The sequence below is a fragment of the Mustela nigripes genome, chromosome 5, assembly GCF_022355385.1.
Source record: "Mustela nigripes isolate SB6536 chromosome 5, MUSNIG.SB6536, whole genome shotgun sequence".
Classification (NCBI taxonomy): Eukaryota; Metazoa; Chordata; class Mammalia; order Carnivora; family Mustelidae; genus Mustela; species Mustela nigripes.
The window spans coordinates 80,556,231-80,574,185 of NC_081561.1; the positions used below are offsets into that span (position 1 = coordinate 80,556,231).

Consider the following 17,955-nt stretch of genomic DNA (forward strand, 5'->3'; position numbering starts at 1 on the left):
GGAAAATCATTGCATTTTACCAGTAAGTATGACTTTGCTATAGGTTTTCATAGAAGCCCTTTTAAGCCTAAGAATATTTCCTTCTACTTTTAGTTTGCTAAGAGTGTTTATCATGATGTTTATCATGAGTGAGTATTAAATATTGTTAAATTCTTTTTCTGACTATATTGAGATGATTGTATTTCTCTATTTAGTCTGTTAGTATGGTGAATTATACTGATTTTCAAATGTTAACTCAATCTTGCATTTCTGGAATAAACTTCTCTTAGTTCTGATATATTATCTTTTCCATGCATTGCTATATTTGATATGGCAGTATTTTTGCAAAGGTTTTTGTGTCTCTATTTGTGAGAGGTAGTATCCTATAGTTTTCTTTTCTCACGGTGTCTGGCTTAGATATCAATGAATGGATTGGGAGTTGTTCTATTTCTCCTATTTTCCAGAAGATTTTGTGAATTGGTTAAATTTCTACCTTAAATACATGGTAGAATTTACCAACAGTGGGACCATCTGTTGAAAGATATTTTGGAAAGATTTTATTTATTTGTGAGAGAGAGAGAGAGAGAGAGAGAGAATGAGCGGGGGAGGGACAGTGGAAGAGGGACAAGCAGACTCCCTACTGAGCAGAGACTCCCCAGATCTGGGACTGGATCCCAGGGTCCTGACATCATGACCTGAGCCAAAGGCAGACAGTTAACTGACTGAGCCACCCATGAGCCCCAAAAGATTTTTTTTTTCACTATAATTTCAATTTCTTTAACAGAACTATTTAACTTACCTGTTTCTCCTTGAACAATCAGGTAATTTGTTTCTTTTTTTTAATTGTTAATTTTTTTATTTTTTTATAAACATATAATATATTTTTATCCCCAGGGGTACAGGTCTGTGAATCACCAGGTTTACACACTTCACAGCACTCACCAAAGCACATACCCTCCCCAATGTCCATAGCCCCACCCGCCTTCTCCCAACGCCCCTCCCCCCAGCAACCTTCAGTTTGTTTTGTGAGATTAAGAGTCACTTATGGTTTGTCTCCCTCCCAATCCCATCTTGTTTCATTGATTCTTCTCCTTAGCGAAATAAGTCAAGCAGAGAAAGACAACTATCATATGATCTCCATGCAACAGGTAGTTTGTTTCTTTTAAGGAACTTGCTCATTCCATCTAGTTTGTTGCATCTGTTGTCATAAAATTGTTCATAGTATTTCCTTATTATCCTCTTAATGTTTGTACAGTTGATGGTGGTATTCTCTCACCCATTCCTGATATTGGTAATACATACCTTCTGGTTTTTTGTTCTTGATCAGTTTGGGTAGAGTTCTCAATCTTATCGATTTTTTTTTTTCCCCCGAAGAGCCAGCCTTTGGTTTTTTTGCTTTTTCACTATTGTGTATTTGGTTTTTTTTTTTTTTTTTAATTTCATCCTACTGTTATCTTTATTATTTCTTTCTCTCTGTTTACCTGGGGTTAATTTGCTTTTCTTTCCCTGTGTTTTTAATGTGGCAGCTTTGATCACCAATTTGAGACTAACCTTTCTTATTTTCTTATCTAAGCATAAAATGGTATAAATTTCCCTAAGTACAGTTTTAGCTGTCTATAAGTTTGATGTGTTTTAATTTTTATTCAGTTCAGAATATTTTCTAATTTCTTCTTTACTCCATGGATTATTTAGAATTGTGTTGTTTAACTTCTAAATAATTGGGGACTTTCAAGATATCTGTGTCTTTCTGTTAGTGATTTCTCATTTGATTCCACTGTGGTTTGGGAACATGCATTGGATGAGCTGGTAATTTTAACTCCATCAAGACTTGTTTTATGGCTCAGAATATGATCTCCTTTTGTAAAGGTTTTCTGTGTACTAAAAAGAATGTGCGCCCTGTGGTTGTTGGGTGGAGTGTTTTTTTTTTAAAGATTTTATTTATCCATTTGTCAGAGAGAGATCACAGGTAGGTAGAGAGGCTGGCGCAGAGAGAGAGAGAGAGAGGGAAGCAGGCTCCCCGCCGAGCAGAGAGCCCGATGTGGGACTCGATCCCAGGACCCTGAGATCATGACCTGAGCCGAAGGCAGCGGCTTAACCCACTGAGCCACCCAGGCGCCCAGGGTGGAGTGTTTTATAATTGTCAGTTTGATGGATTTGGTTGCTAGTGTTCAAGGCTTCTATATTTTTATTGAACTTCTCTCTCTATATTCTATCAATGTAAGAGTGGTCTCAAAATCTCTAACTCTGTGGACTATCCATTATCCTTTCAGTTCTATCTGGTTTTACTTCAAGTACTTTGAAGCTCCTGCTATTAGTTGCATGCACATTTAGGATTTTTATAATCTCTCGATGAATTGATTTCCTTAAGATTATAAAATGTCCCTCTATATCTCAGGTAATACTCTTTTTTTCTGAAATCTGCTCTGTTTGATTAATTCTCTAGCTTCCTTTCGTGTAGCATTAGCATGATATATAATTTCCCATCCTTTTCTTTTAACCTTTCTGTATTTTTATATTTGAAGTAGATTTTTGGTAGACATCATAGCTGATTCTTAATTTTTATCCAAATTAACAAGCTTTAACATTTTACTGGAATGTTTAGACCATTCTGTGTTTTATGTGATTAGCTATATGGGTGAATTTAAACACCCCACCTTGTTTGTGCTTTTCCTATCTCCTTATTGTTCCTTTTCCTTCTCTTTTATGGCCTTATTTTGTATTAAGAATTTAGTATTCCACCTGTGTTTATTATTGGTTTATTAGCTGTGCTAATTTTTATGTTTACTTTAGTGGTTGCTCTAAGGTTTTAAAATATACATTCTTAACTTAGGACGGTGTGCCTGCAAATGATACTATGCCACTTCACATTTTACAAAAGAATCTTACAACACTTACTTCCATTTTCCTGCCCAGTCTTGGTGCTATTGCTGCTGTGTACTTTATATCTACGTATTTTATAAACTCCATTTTAAACATTTTGTTTGTTTGTTTGTTTTTGTTTTTGAGAGAGAGAGAGAGAGCAAGGCTGGGATAGACATGAGAAAAGAGAGAGAGAGAGAGAGAAAGAATCTCAAGCAGGCTCCACACCCAGCGCAGAGCTCAACATAGAGCCCAAACCCACAACCCCCAAACCATCACCTGAGCAGAAATCAAGAGTCAGACCCCGGACACCTGGGTGTCTCAGTCGGTTAAGTGTCTGCCTCTGCCTCAGGTCATGATCCCACAGTCCTGGGATCAAGTCCCACATCAGGCTTCTTGCTCAGCAGGGAACCTGGGTCTCCCTCTGCTTGCCACTCCTCTTGCTTGTGCTTTCTCTCTCTCTGACAAATAAATAAATAAAATATTTTAAAAAAATTTTTAAAAAGTTGGACACTCACCCAAGTGTGAGCCACCCAGGTACCCCAAAACATTTGTCTTTTAAAGAGATTAAGAATGAGGAAAAAGGGGCGCCTGGATGGCTCAGTGGGTTAAAGTCTCTGCCTTTGGTTCAGGTCATGATCCCAGGGTCCTGGGATAGAGCCCCAGAGAGTGTCGGGCTCTCTGCTCAGCGGGGAGCCTGCTTCCTCCTCTCTCTCTGCCTGCCTCTCTGCCTACTTGTGATCTCTGTCTGTCAAATAAATAAATAAAATCTTTTAAAAAAATGAGGAAAAAATCTTTAATTTTTACCTACATATGTACCATATATACAGTTTTTAGTTCTTTCTTGTCTTTGAGTAGATCCAAATTTCCATCTGGTATCATTTTTTTTTTTCCTGCTTCAAGTTTTCCTTTAATATCTCTTCTAATGCTGGTTGGCTGATGATTAACTCAGCACCTGTATGTCTGAAAAAATCTTTCTTTTTCTCTCATTTTTGAAAGATAATCGGTTGGATTAAGAGTTCTTTGTTGCCTTTTCTTTATCTTTTAGTACTTTAAACAGGTTGTACTCGTGTCTTTTGGCTTGCATTGTTTCTTGTGAGTAAGTCTACTATCATCCTTCTCTTTGTTCCTCTGCGTTAATACATCATTTTTCTTTTGGCTGCTTTTATGATTTTCTCTTAATATTGGTTTTAGCAGCTTGATCATGATGTTCCTTGGTATGATTTTCTTCACATATCTTAAATTTGATATTTTTGAGCTTTTTGAGCTTAGAGTTTAAGTTTTTATTGAATTTCAAACATTTTTGACCATATTTCTTCATATATATATATATATATAAAATACCCCACTTCTTCTTTCCTTAAAATCCTTTCCTAATTAAATTGGCTCTCTGACCCAATATTCCTTCCTGTTTCTTAACTGTGTCTCTACCATAGTTCATGTTCTCATTGTTTCTCTTTTTGTCTACTGTGAAAACTTGTCTCTATTTTTACCCCTTTCAAATACTTCTTCCATATTCCACATCGCTATTACAGTGAATTTCCTAAAATATGTTATCCTTAAAATTCTGCAATAAGTGTCTCTTGCCTATAGAATGAACTTAGACTCCATAGCATGGTGTGTAAGTCCTTTCATCTGTACTTGCTCTCCAGACTTCTTTCCTCCTACACCTCCCCCCATCCTCTCCGTGACACTCTGAACTCTTTATGCCATGGAAGTACCTCTAGTTCCTCACCTGCATCATGTATTTTCATTCTTATTAGCACATACTCATGCCTTTGTTATGTCTAGGAAAACCTTCCTCCTGCCTCTACCCCCATGCCTGAAACTCTTATTCATTGAGCTGAAATACCTCCTCTGTGAAAATTAACCTTGTTATCCCTTCCCAATTCCTTGGGACCTTGAACATACTCTATCATAGCCCTTAACCTGTTGTTTTACAATCATTGTTTATTGGTCGTCTTCCTAGACTAACTTCTTTGTGGTCAGAGACTAGATTTTATTTATTTATTTATTTGCGAGAGAGCAAGCGAGAGACAGAGGGATAGAGGAAGAGGGAGAGAGGGAATGTTGAGAGAGGCTCCATGCTCAGTGTGGAATCTGATGAGGGGCTTGATCTCACGATGCTGAGATCATGACCTGAACTGAAATCAAGAGTTGGATGCTTAATCAGCTGAGCCACTCAGGCACTCTGATTTTATTTATTTTTAAATACTTAATGATGACACATAGTAGGCACTAAATAAAATGTTTGAGTGAATTAATGATTGGCTTATAGTAAGTATTGAGCTCATCCTTCTTTTTTTTTTTTTTTTAAAGATTTTATTTATTTATTTGTCAGAGAGAGAGCAAGCGAGAGCGAGCACAGGCAGACAGAGTGGAAGGCAGAGTCAGAGGGAGAAGCAGGCTCCCTGCTGAGCAAGGAGCCCGATGTGGGACTCGATCCCAGGACGCTGGGATCATGACCTGAGCCGAAGGCAGCTGCTTAACCAACTGAGCCACCCAGGTGTCCTGAGCTCATCCTTCTTAAATTGAACTCAGATCTAATCATAATACATGTATAACATGTACTAATAAAATACCTACCATATTTTGAGAGCCTACTATGTTCTAGGTGCAATGTTAGGCACTTTCCATACCTTATCTTTAATGCTTTCAACAACAATGCAAGCTATATTATCCTCACGAGTGGCCTATTGAAGGGAAATTTAGGTTTAGAGAGATTGTGAACAAGCCTGTGCAGTTAGAAAATAGCAAAATTGGATTTCAAACTCATACATATATATTTTTCTCTCCTTACACACATATTAGGAGTTCTATCACATCACTACCCTTAATTCTAGCTCATCACCAACGCTTCCAATAAGAAATGATAGCATTACAGTAGAAATTGTATAGAGAACAGTGTAGATCAAAATAAGGACTCAGAGAACTGATGTTAAGATAGATGAAGATGAAAAAGAGAAATCTCTACAAGAGATGATTATTACATGATGTCTGGAAAGATTTCTTTGGTAGGCTGCTTGACCTACAAACCTCCAGCAAATGTGTCTTGTCACTTCTCCAATATTACTGCATGAAGAGTGGTCTTAGGAGCACAAATCATAAAAATCATCCTAAGCCATGTGATTTGGAGTCTTTGCAAGAATCCTGTAAGGTTCTTACAGGGATATGTGGATCAAGGGGTTGGCTTCAGGCTATGACTTGGGGAACAATGGAGGGAAGTGAAGACTCTGGAGGTGCCAGCACTAGCTGTGTTAACAAAAGGCCTGAGAGCCTCATAACACTTTCTCATTATGACAGTTTTGGCCGAGGCTGTGTAGGTTGTGTCCTGGCCCACTCAGGCCCTAGGGCGACTGCCCGTTGGGACCTTATCCCCACTTTGTTTCCCCTCAGATCTATTAGTGATATTCAGTTTAACTGCTTGCTATCTGCCCCCTCCAATTTAAAAATTGCTAGAGTGGGGCACATGGAGGGACCTACAATGTAGTGATCTCCAGGATCCCTTGTGGGGTGGTGAGGATTGTCCATTTTTCACACAGCATCATCTGTGCTACTGAACCCAGAATAAAACTTACAAAGGCTCCCCCCCCACCTTTTTGAAATTTATGTTATAGAAAGAATTTAAAATACAGTTTTGGTATTTTTGTTTCTAAAATTTTCTGGTGTGTGCATGTTGGAGGTGGGAAGGAATTTTGGTATTTGGCAAGAGGAGGGGAGCTTTATTTACAGGAACTCTGTTTCCTGGGTTGTTAACAGCTAATATTTTGGGTGTATAAGTGCCCAAGGACAGTGTGAGTTTAAATGTGCTGTTGGGAACAATTCTTGATCTGTCCCTTGTCACAGATAAGTTGCAAGTGGTGTACAAGAAGTTGAGTGTGCCACCCCAGTTTTTAGAATAACCTACAGATCTCTATTAGCATTTCTTTTTATCTGGGTAGATGAAAAGAAAAGGTAAGCTCAGTCAAAAAGAGAAAAAATCCACTGCTACGGAGGACACAATTATGCTGCAGGAATGGTGCAAGTGATGAGATGGTGCCTAGGAAGGCTTTGTTCAGATACCACGTGAAGTTCCTAAGAGTTGGGATGTGAGCTAACAAGAACTTTTTCTTTAATTTAGACTTTATTATATTATGTTTTTTTAGAAGAGTTTTAGGTTGGTTCACAGAAAACCTGAGAGGAAGATACAGAGATTTCCTGTACACTCTCTGACCCCCACATATGCATAGTTTCCCCACCATCAATATCTCTCACCAGAGTGATACTTTGTTACAATTGATGAAGCTACACTGACACATCATTACCAACGACAGCATCCTTCACTTTATGGTTCATTCTAGGTATTGTACATGCTCTGGGCTGAGCCCAGTATATAATGCCATGTATCTATCCTTATGGTCTCATACAGAATATTTTCACTGTCCCAGTGATATATTTATCTATTCTTTTGTCCATACCAGACTATCTTTTTAGAGTTTTATAGCTAGTCTTGAAGTTGAAAGGTGTCAGTCATCCAACTTTGTTCTTCTTCTTCATTACATTAGCTATTACATTAGCTATTCTTCTTACATTAGCTATTATGTTATTTTTTCCTCTCCATAGAAACTTCAGAATCAGTTTGTTGATATTCATAAAATAATACGCTGAGATTTTGATTGGGACAATTGAGTACTTTGAATGTGGTTGTACTTTCTCCCTTGGACTTACATGGGATTGTAAGCAAGATTTCTTTTGTTCTCTTTTAGAACATCTTAGCATGATTTATTCTATTCTATTTTATTTTATTTCTTTTCAATGTTCCAAAATTCATTGTTTATGCGCCACACCCAGTGCTCCATGCAATACGTGCCCTCCATAATACCCACCATCAGGCTCACCCAAACCCCCACACCCCTCCCCTCCAAAACCCTCCGTTTGTTTCTGAGTCCACAGTATCACATGGTTCATCCCCCGCTCCAATTTCCCCCAACTCAGATCTTTATTTGAGAGAGAAAGGAGAGAGTGTGAGTGGGTGGAGGAGCAGAGGTGAGAAAGGGGGAGAGAATGGCAAGCAGACTCCGCACAGAGCCAGTCGTAGGGCTCGGTCAAATGACCCTGAGCTCATGACCTGAGCTATAACCAAGAGTCAGATGCTGAACAGACTGAACCACCCAGGCAGTCCTAGCACGATTCATTGTTGTCAAAACAAATAGATATTTATGGTGGGTGGGGAATGGTGATGGTTCCTGAAGCCCACTATGTGACACAATGAAGAAGTTAACTCACACAGAAGGACAGCTGCACCATATTCATGTTGATCTTAAATGATTCTAGTAGGTAGAACATATTTTTGTTACAAAGGAGTTAACTTCTTTTTTTTTAACCACGAAAATAAATTTTCTCTCTACATTGTATTGGTATCAGAGATCTCAGGTGTTATAAACAAAAACAGAATCATGGGTACATACAGTGGGTTAATGATGTTCGAATTCTTAAAGTGTGAAATTGCTTACTTGAAATTTGTTGACAGTTTAGGTCTTCTTTTAGGGAAAAATAGTGTTTGGTGGGTTTAACAGAGTTTCCCATTGCCTTTCTTTTATATTTTTAGTATTCTCCCAAGAAATTGATTGAAAATTATTCTGGAGGAGACTTCTAAAATAACAGTGTCAAAGACAAAGGTTAATCTGTCACTTTAAGTAGGTATGATATTAAATAGCCCAACCTGACCAAGAAAGAAAATTTTATCAATAATTTGCTTCATAGGTTGAGAATATTTTTTGTGTGTACCTTTGTTGAAATTTCAAAAGATAGTTTGTGTACCTTGCAATGGCATGTTGAAATGCTGTTTTAAACTATCCTTCAGGTTATAGGAAAGTAGCTATTTATCTTAGCGGTCAGTATGGAGACATATATTTATTCAAGTAGTAAGCAGAAGAAAAATCAGTATAACTTTAATCTTAAGATGCCTCCTGTTAATTAAGTTGAACTAAGTCTGTTGAAAGTGGGACTACAAATAAGATCTTACTGGAATGGAGATACATGTTTTTTTAATTGCTGCACACTTTCAGGGCTCTGTGATGAACCTTCTGGTAGGATCTTCCTTGAGGTGACGTAAAGAGCCCTAAGGGTGCTTTGTGGAAATCCTAAGGTGGAATTCAGGATAGATCTGGAGAATTCATTTATAAATTTCTTTGCTTTTTTGGTTGATTGGTTAGTTATTGTAGATGGTTAATATTTGTCCAATAGGCTGGATATTTTGTCATATTGACTTGGTTTACCAAGCCAGGTGGTTAGAGATTTTCACATGACTATTTGGGTTACTCTGGAATTCTCTGCTTTTGCTTTAAATGAATACTGAATGTAAATTTCTGGCCAAGGTGTGCTATCCTTATAGCAAGATAGGAATACTTACAGTCCTTTAAGGACTTTAATCCATAGTTCATTGAACTGAAAAATACTTGTTGAGCCTTCATGATTGAGGGGTTTCCGAGAAGCCTAGGACATGGTTTCTTTACTCAGGACCGGATCTTTAGCAGAGCAGACACTCAATCAGTAGTTGTTGAGTAAATACGTTAATAAACAAGGCTCATACTTTGTGAAGAAAATAAGAAAGGAAAACCAATAGGACTTTGTGCTGTTCTCTGCTGTGTCCCCATGGACTAGAATAGCCAGGTATCTTGTAGGTCCTTAGTGCTTATGTGAATGAATGACCAAATGACCATGTACTCTCCCTGCAGCCCGAGTTCCTGGAGCCACTTCTGGCTGTGTTAGTCAGGGAAGGCTTCATGGAGCAGTGGGATTTTCATTAGAGAAAGGGAGGGCCATCTAGAAATAGAGGGCGATGTTGAGGCTCCTCAGGAGACGGCGGAAGCTCACAGCAGAAGCACAGCCATGTGGGGATCACCAAAGGTCAGTTCTAGAAAGCTTAGGAAGACCAGTTTAAATTTTCCCATAGAGACATTGGAGACTAAAAGGGACATTTTAGAAATAGTAATCTAGAGGTATTGTACCAGACGCATTTAAAGAGAGGAGAAATTGTGAAAAGCACATTGCTGGGGCTTGGCGATTAAATGGGTTGATGAGGGAAATGAAGCAGTTAGAGATGGTGACGTTAGAGCTTGGTTGGCTTGGATAATGATAAATGCATAATCAGAAATAGGAAACTCAGAAGGGAAAATTAGCTTTTTGTGGGAAGGTTTTTGTGTTTTTAATCTCTGAAGTAGTAGAAACACTTCATAGCAGACCCAGAAAAAATCTCAGAAACACACATTTTTTTTGACCTGAGGCATCTTAGAGAATGAGTTATGATTAAACTCCAAAACAGCCCAGCTGTCTTACTGAGGATCAATGATATCATGACTGACATTAAAGCCGTGGAGGGTAGGGGACAGCCCGGAGGAACAGGTTCTTTGGTCTAGGCACACAGCATCAGTAGGATGATGGTTGCAGTCATTTCTGGTGTTTTGGAGGGTACTTAGAATTTCCTTCATTTGAAGCTTGATTTTCCCTTTTTAAGTGTTTTTATATTTTTTGTTTTTTGGGTTTTGTGTGTGTGTGTGTGTGTGTGAGAGAGAGAGAGAGAGAGAGATAGAGAGAGAGAGAAGGAGCGCATGAGCTAAAATGGCAGGTGTGGGGCTAAGAGTGAGAGAGAGAATCTCAAGCTGACTCACTGCTGAGCGTGGACTCCGATGCAAGGCTCAATGTCACCATCCTGAGATCATGATCTGAGCCTAAATCAAGAGTTGGATGCTTATCCCACTGAGCTACCCAGGCACCGCACCCTCTTAAGTTTGAAGAGCCATTATACAAATAGTTCCAGATAGGAAACACATTTGGAGGTATCAGCAATACAGTATAAACACTATCTTGTAAGATTAAGGTAAAATCCTTTCAGTATTACACAATATATTCATTCATTCTTACTAATAAAAATGACCTTAAATTACCCCCCAAATGTGGTATCAGTAATGAATTTCTTTATCTTCCTTTTGATAATATCCTGACATATTTATGTTCAGTAACTTCTATGTAGATATTATGGAGTTGAAGCTTACTCAATTCTAAGCATATTTTGCACGACAGATGTTCTTTCTAGAACTTTTAATGATGGATCTGGAATGCCATATTGCTGCTTTTGAGGGGAAAGCAGTTGTTAAGGGCTCCCCTTCGTAGCAGGTCTAGATGAATCTTTAGACTCTCTCCCATCTTCCTGGGTGTTGCTAGGAATGATAGTTATAAACAGAGTTGGTCCTGGACATGTGTTAAATAGAAATGCTGGGGCTCAGAAGGAGGGTTGGAGACCAGTTCTCACCCTGAGCATATGTGCTTCTGTAGTTCAATCCTTGTCATGTAAGAATAGAAAATAATTATCCATCCTCCAGCTTATACCCTTAGTAACCACCTGTCCCGGACCTAAGGATGCAAGTGCAACACTGGACATTTGCCTCCCAGAGTCCTTGGGTGATATTCTAAAACTGAGCCGACCCTTATGTGTGAGCAATCTCATTGCTTCGTTTTCTTCCCCAGGTTTCTTGAGATATAATTGTCATATAACATTGTGTAAATTTAATGATGATTTGACACACTTATATATGCAAAATGTTTGCCACAAAGACATTAGTGAACACATCCTTTACCTCACATAATTCTATTTTGTTATTGGTATAGTGAGAACGTTAAAGCTCTACCTTCTTGCAGCATTCATGTGTATGATACGGTGTTGTTAACTATAATGCCATGCTCTCCATTAGATCCCCAGAACTTATTGATCTTATAACTGAAATCTCCCTTTGACCAACATTCCTCATTTTTCAGCCCTGCTCAGTCTCTTGCAACCACCATTCTACTTTCTGTTACTTTAGTTCAGTGTTTTTAGATTCCACATATAAATGAGATCACACAGTATTTGTCTTTCTCCTTTCACTTAGCATAATGCCCTCAAGTTCCATCCATGTTGTCACAGATGGCGGGATGTCCTTCTTTTTATGGCTTTTTTTTTTTATGTCCTTCATTTTACATAAATACCTCATTTCATTTTCTTTATCTATTCATCGTTGTATGCTTAGGTTGTTTTCTTGTCTTAGGTCTTGTGAGATATATTGTGATTAACAGGGGAGCTCAGAGAGCTTGTTGAGATTGTCATTTCATCTTCTTCAGATATATACCTAGAAGTGGGATCACTGGATCATATGGTAATTCTATTTTTAATTTTTTGAGGAAATGCTGTACTGTTTTCAGTAATAGCTACACCAATTTATATTTCCATCAACAGTCCCTGTTTTCCACATCCTTGACAGTATTTGGTCCTAAATTTTTTTGATACTAAATATTTAATAGGTGAGGGGTGATAGCTCACTGTGGTTTTGATTTGCATTTCCCTGATGATTAGATACTGAGATGATTAGATGATTAGATACTGAGCACTTTTCATGTACGTGTGAACCATTTGTATGTCTTACTTGGAAAAATGTCTATTCACGTCCTCTGCCAATTTTTAAGTTGGATTGTCTGTGTTTTTGTTATTGAGTTAAATAAGTTCCTTATGTACTTTGAATATTAACCCCTTATCAGATACATGATTTGCAAATATTTCCTCCCATTCTGTAGATTGCTTTTCATTTTGTTGATTATTTCTTTTGCTGTGGAGGAGATTTTTAAATTTGAGATAGTCCCACTTGCTGATTTTTACTTTCATTGCTTGTTTTTTGGTGTCATCCAAAAAAATCACCCAACACCAATATCAAGTAGTTTTTTTTTTTCCTTTGTTTTCTTCTCAAAGTTTTCTGGGTTTAGGTCTTATTTTAAGTCCTTATTCCATTTCCAGTTAATGTTTGTGAGTGTGCATGAGACAGGAGTCCCGTTTCATTATTTTGCATGTGGATGTCCAGTCTTTCAAGCACCATTTATTGAAGAGCGTATCCTTTGGCCATTGTTTTTTTTTGGTGGGGGGGGCTCCATTGTCAAATATTAGTTGACGATATTTGCATGAGCTTATTTCTGGGCTCTAGATTGTGCTCCACTGGTCTTTGTTTCTGTTTTTATTCTAATACCATACTGTTACGGTATGTTATGGATGTTCTGTGTATTATGTATATTATATTTTAGGTCCATTTAGTTTCAAGTACAGTTCAAGCCCAGTTGGTTTTTTGTCTGAATGATCTATTCATTGCTGAAAGTAGAATATTGAAGTCCCATACTGTTGCTATATCGCTGTCTGTCACTCACGTGAGATCTGTTAGTATTTGTTTATCATTTTTTAGGTGCTCAAGTGTCTTTGCTTCCAGTCATCTATTTTCTGGGGTTAGCAACTTGGTAGAAGGAAATGAGGGACTGAATGGCATGAGAGATGAGCTCCTTGTGTTTTTTTCCCAGTTAACGGAGACAAGGAAGAGAGGGAGTGGGAAATGTCTAGCACAGGAGAAATAGATGAAAACCAGCCAATTTACAGTATAATGAAAGATGGAATAATTAAACCTTCATCATAACTAGCAGGAAAATAAAATTGCCATAAAGAAATTTTTTAAGATTTCATTTATTTATTTATTTGAGAGGGAGAAAGAGAGAGAGAGAACAAGAGCAAGGGAGGATAGAAGCGGCCCCCCGCCGAACAGGGAGCCCAATGTGGGACTTGATCCCACGACCTTGCGATCATGACCTGAGCAGAAGACAGACGCTTAACCAACTGAGCCACCCAAGTGGCCTGTGGCCATAAAATATTAACATCTAATAATTTACTATTGTCATCCTAACTCTGGACAAGTTTCTTATTTCTTAAATTGCAGTGATAGCACTGAGAATAAAAGGAGTATTAGTTTTTACAAGCTTATCTGAAATAGTTCCTAGCAGTAGTAACAGCCTTTGTCTTCCTGGGAGTGATGAGAGTTTATTAACAACCAACCTATGGGCCAGACGTTTAAAAAACTAGTGATTTAAGTAGTTAGTTGATTGGGAAATCTTAATCGCCTGACATTTGGTGGTGACGAAGGGAAAGTAGACGCAGATCTAGTTGGTGAATTCACATGCCTGAGGCTTCAGGTGGTGGGCACATGGACTTTTATAGTAGCAAATAACCTTGGATGAGAGAAGAACAAAAATTCTAGAAACGGGAAACTTCCAGCATGGCAAGGTGGTGTATTTTTAGATTGGGGTTAACAAACTACTTTTCGATCTGAAATCTTCGGGAATGGGCCATTTCCTGTTTCTGCAAATACCAAATGAAAAGCCACACCAGTGTTCTTGGATTTATAGATCCAAAGGACAGATTGAAAGGATGCTTGTGCTCTTTAAGCGAAGTAGCGGCCCCTGCATGCCGAGTGTCTGTGGCACTATGACCTCAGTGACCTCTCTTCTCTATTGTGGAATGTAGGTGATAAGAATGGAGGTGAGCCCGATGATGCTGAACTGGTAAGGCTCAGTAAGAGGCTGGTGGAGAACGCGGTGCTCAAGGCTGTCCAGCAGTATCTGGAAGAAACACAGAACAAAAGCAAGCCAGGGGATGGGAGCTCTGTGAAAACTCAAGAGGCTGGTAGGAATGGCACTGAGAGTGACAACAACAGGAAATGAGAGCCCAATGCAGGCAGGCCCCGCGGCTCCGTGAGAAGCATCCCGCTCCCCTCTGCTGAGTCAACGGATTAATTTGCATTGTGCTGTTTCGGTGTCTCTTGTCCAATCCGTGGAGATTGCCTACGACTTTCATGATCAGTATGTTTGCATTTCTGAAACACAACAGAAGAGAAGTGCTGGGACTAGCAGAGGAAATTAACTTCCAGAAGAATGGCCTGGGTTTCACTTGCCTTCCACCATGGCCGAGGGAGAGGGGACTTGGGGTTATGCCCCGTGGACTCAAATTAGAGGCCATGGAAGGGGCCTGGCCGTCGCTGGAATACTGCCATTTATATTGCTTAACAGGGCACTTGACCACTTTATCTGAGGCCAAAACACACACACAGCTAACAAGTGCTAAGTGTAAAATAATCCCTGTTGAATTTGTTGTCCATGCTGTTGGTCCATAATGTCTCATGTCTGTCATCCGTCTGCTATGGCTATGCAGTGATTTTTATTTACAGTAAATTGGTTTCACGCAAATGATATATTTTTGGCAAAATGCAGCCTTTTCTATGAAACGTGGGCAACATCTTAAAGGTTTCTTTTAACCTTCTTTTGATAAGTCAGTGTGCCATATTTCATATTTTTCACTGGCATTTGTTTGTAAAATGTATTATATAATTTTTTTTTTCCCTAGGCAAGAAACCTATTGGACTCCGGGACTTAATTAATGAAGCTTTGCACCGAGAAAGGATGAGTCTGAAGGCCAAAGTGAAACAGATAAAGGAACTTTTGTTAAAGCCTGAGACTCAGGCCAGGATTAGGAGGGAGCTTTTTGAAGGAATATCTGTTAACAACAGTAATCAAGGAAACCAGGTTGATTTCATTGCAAATTTGACATAAGCTCTGCATTGCTATCATGGTACCCTAGTCCATGAAATGTCGTGAGATTATTTCATAGCTCTTTGGTAAATACCAAAGAAGTGTCCTGATAGTGTCTACACAAAAGGAAACCAACATTTGGTAAGGAATTAACAATTTCTTGCCAAAGAAAACGGATTAAACTTGGTTATTTTTAAAGCTAAACTTGTGTTTTAGCATGTTTGTTCCTGTAATATCGAGTTATTTTATAGAAAGGACTTAATTAGCTGTCGTGAGATGTTCCTTGGGTTCTCACAGATAACACATACAGACTGTGAAAAATCATTTACATACAAAAAAACCACTGTATTTTAAGGGTCACTTGCCTTCTGTTGATGTGATTTTTGTCGTTATTAAATCAGAAGTAGTAATTGTCCACACAAGTCTATACCTAGTGTTACTTTTAATGGGAATTAGAATGTTTATTGAATACATTAGTACTTGAATGAACATTTCTAAGTGTAATTATTATAACTGGTTAAGAATGTTTTATAATATCCATATGTATTATTTTTCAATGATCAAAATGTAGTTTGCTTTTTCATTTCTTAATGAATAAATGTTTGGGATTTTTATTTTCTACTCTTCTGAAGATAAGCCCTAGGACTTACTGTATCCCTTATAATCTGAATTTGTTTGCACTGGTTCATTTTTAAAGACAATTCTTGAAAAATTTCCCCCCATATGAAAATCTTGGCAACAGCTTTTTCTATAGCCATTGCAAAATTGCTGCTACTAAGACATCACAATGGAGGGGAAATTGGAGATCAAATATGTAATCATTTCAAATGTAAAATCCAGTTCACTCATGGATTTTAGCTATTTTTTCACTGGGTAAATTCGACATTTATTTATAAATGAGTTTATGCATTTTCATGCCTCTTAATAAATGTATGGTTTTCCCTTGTTGCCTCTCCTCACTTTTTTCCTCCTTCTTGGAAGTTTTTGGCTTTGTGCTGGTAGAAGGAAGTCATAAACAGGCGCTTGGGTGGTTGTAGTGTTTCTTCATCTTTATTTATGACCTTCTCCTTCATGCTCAGGTAGCAGTTGCCGGAACACCTTCAACTGCAGATTTTTTAAATCACCTCAAGTCAGTCAGCTTCACAGAGAATTAACAACAGAATGTTGAATGCAAAGAAAATCTAAATAGCATCCCACAAACTGCTAATTACGTGTCAGTGAAGTGACAGCAGGAGCAAAGATGAAAGGAGTGGATCCTTCCCCACGTAAGACAGCAGCTGCTTTCCTTGAAATCCCTTGGTGGTAGAGGGCTCTCCTGCTGGAAGACAGCTTCCTTAAATAAACCCATAAGATGGGAAGCAAAGATATTTTGGGGCTTGCTTTGTTTTTCAAATAAAGATACGAACTCAAGGAGACTGAGTGTCTAATTTCAAGGCCACTGTGAGCGACCCGGGACCCCATCTCAATGTCCCAGGGCTATCTTCACTGTCCCCTAGTCCAGGGTTAACAGGATTTCAAGATAAATAGCTCTTCTCAGTCTCTATCCATAAAGATCTTTATTCTAAAGGAGCTGTTCCAATCTTTCTAAACAATTTGAAAGACAGTGTCCTTCTTTGCCATCTGTGGTCACAGGTCTTGAGTTAAGAATCATCGCTTCCATTGGTTCCATGCCTGTGTGCTGGATGATTCGGGCCCATTGTGACATTTCTTCCCTTTGGTGACCCTGCTGGGAAGTTGCTAGGAGCGTCTGAGAGATTATGAAACTGTGTTAACTGGGGCCATAAATGGTGATATGGCCATAAAGCTCTTTATAAAGAGGCCATAGGCTCTTTATAAAGCTATTAAAAGGCAGGGGTAAACTTAAACTTGGGTCTTCTACTTCAAAGCCATGGTCTTTCCACAATGCAGCACTTCCTCTCTCTCTCTACCAAGTGTAGTACATTTCATGAGTTAAAGATCGGTAACAAAGGGTGTCGCTTTCTCTTGACCAAGCCAGCTCCCTCTCAGCCCTGAAGTTCCATGAGTTTTATGAGAGACTGTCAGCCAATAGGATGGAACTTAGGAAGGAACTGGCAGGGGTGGGGTGGGCGTGGGCAGAGGGAAACTCAGGTACTTAAGTTAGGGATTAAAGATTCTAATCCTTAACAATGAAATCTTCATTTAAGCACGTTTATAAAAATAATGAGAAATACACAATAAAACATGTTTTCTTGCTAGATCCATTCTTAAAAACCAAATAAGAATTCGTAAAAATCTAAGTTTGGGATCTGAAATATTCAAAACAACCTCTTCCCCACTAATCAGAGTCCTAGAATAACCATTTGTTGGGTCGCATCACGAGAGTATGTTGTCCTAAAATGGTAGTAGTCGGTCTTGATTTGGTCGAGGAGATGCACTGTGGCTTCTAGACCTTCCACCACTGAAAAGTGATCTTTGATTGATTGATGTAGACTCCACACCCAACATGGAGCCCAGTGCAGGGCTTGAACTCACAACCCTGAGACCAGGATTTCCATGAAATCCCTTGGTGGTAGAGGGCTCTCCTCAGCTGAAATCAAGAGTTAGGTGCTTTACATTCTGTTCCATTTGTGGTAGTTCTCATCTTGAGGTGGGGAAACTGCTATGGTACATACCCACATTTATGACAAAATTCCAGCACGTTTCAGTCACTGGAAAAATAGTAGATCCTATGTGAATATTTTAAGGGATGTT

The 17,955-nt window shown here is 38.7% G+C and overlaps 1 protein-coding gene across 5 annotated transcripts in view; it reads left to right on the top strand.

Annotated features, from left to right (window-relative positions):
• AKAP7 (A-kinase anchoring protein 7) overlaps positions 1 to 16,188 on the top strand; it is a 154,120-nt gene extending 137,932 nt beyond the window's left edge. For 3 of the 5 annotated variants that reach the window (XM_059400730.1, XM_059400732.1, XM_059400733.1), the window contains exon 8: positions 15,059 to 16,188. In XM_059400730.1, the coding sequence (XP_059256713.1) occupies positions 15,059 to 15,264 (206 nt within the window). In that variant the 3' untranslated portion in view covers positions 15,265 to 16,188. The other 2 variants (XM_059400731.1, XM_059400735.1) reach the window with 1 other exon arrangement.
• The last annotated feature ends 1,767 nt before the right edge of the window (positions 16,189 to 17,955 follow it).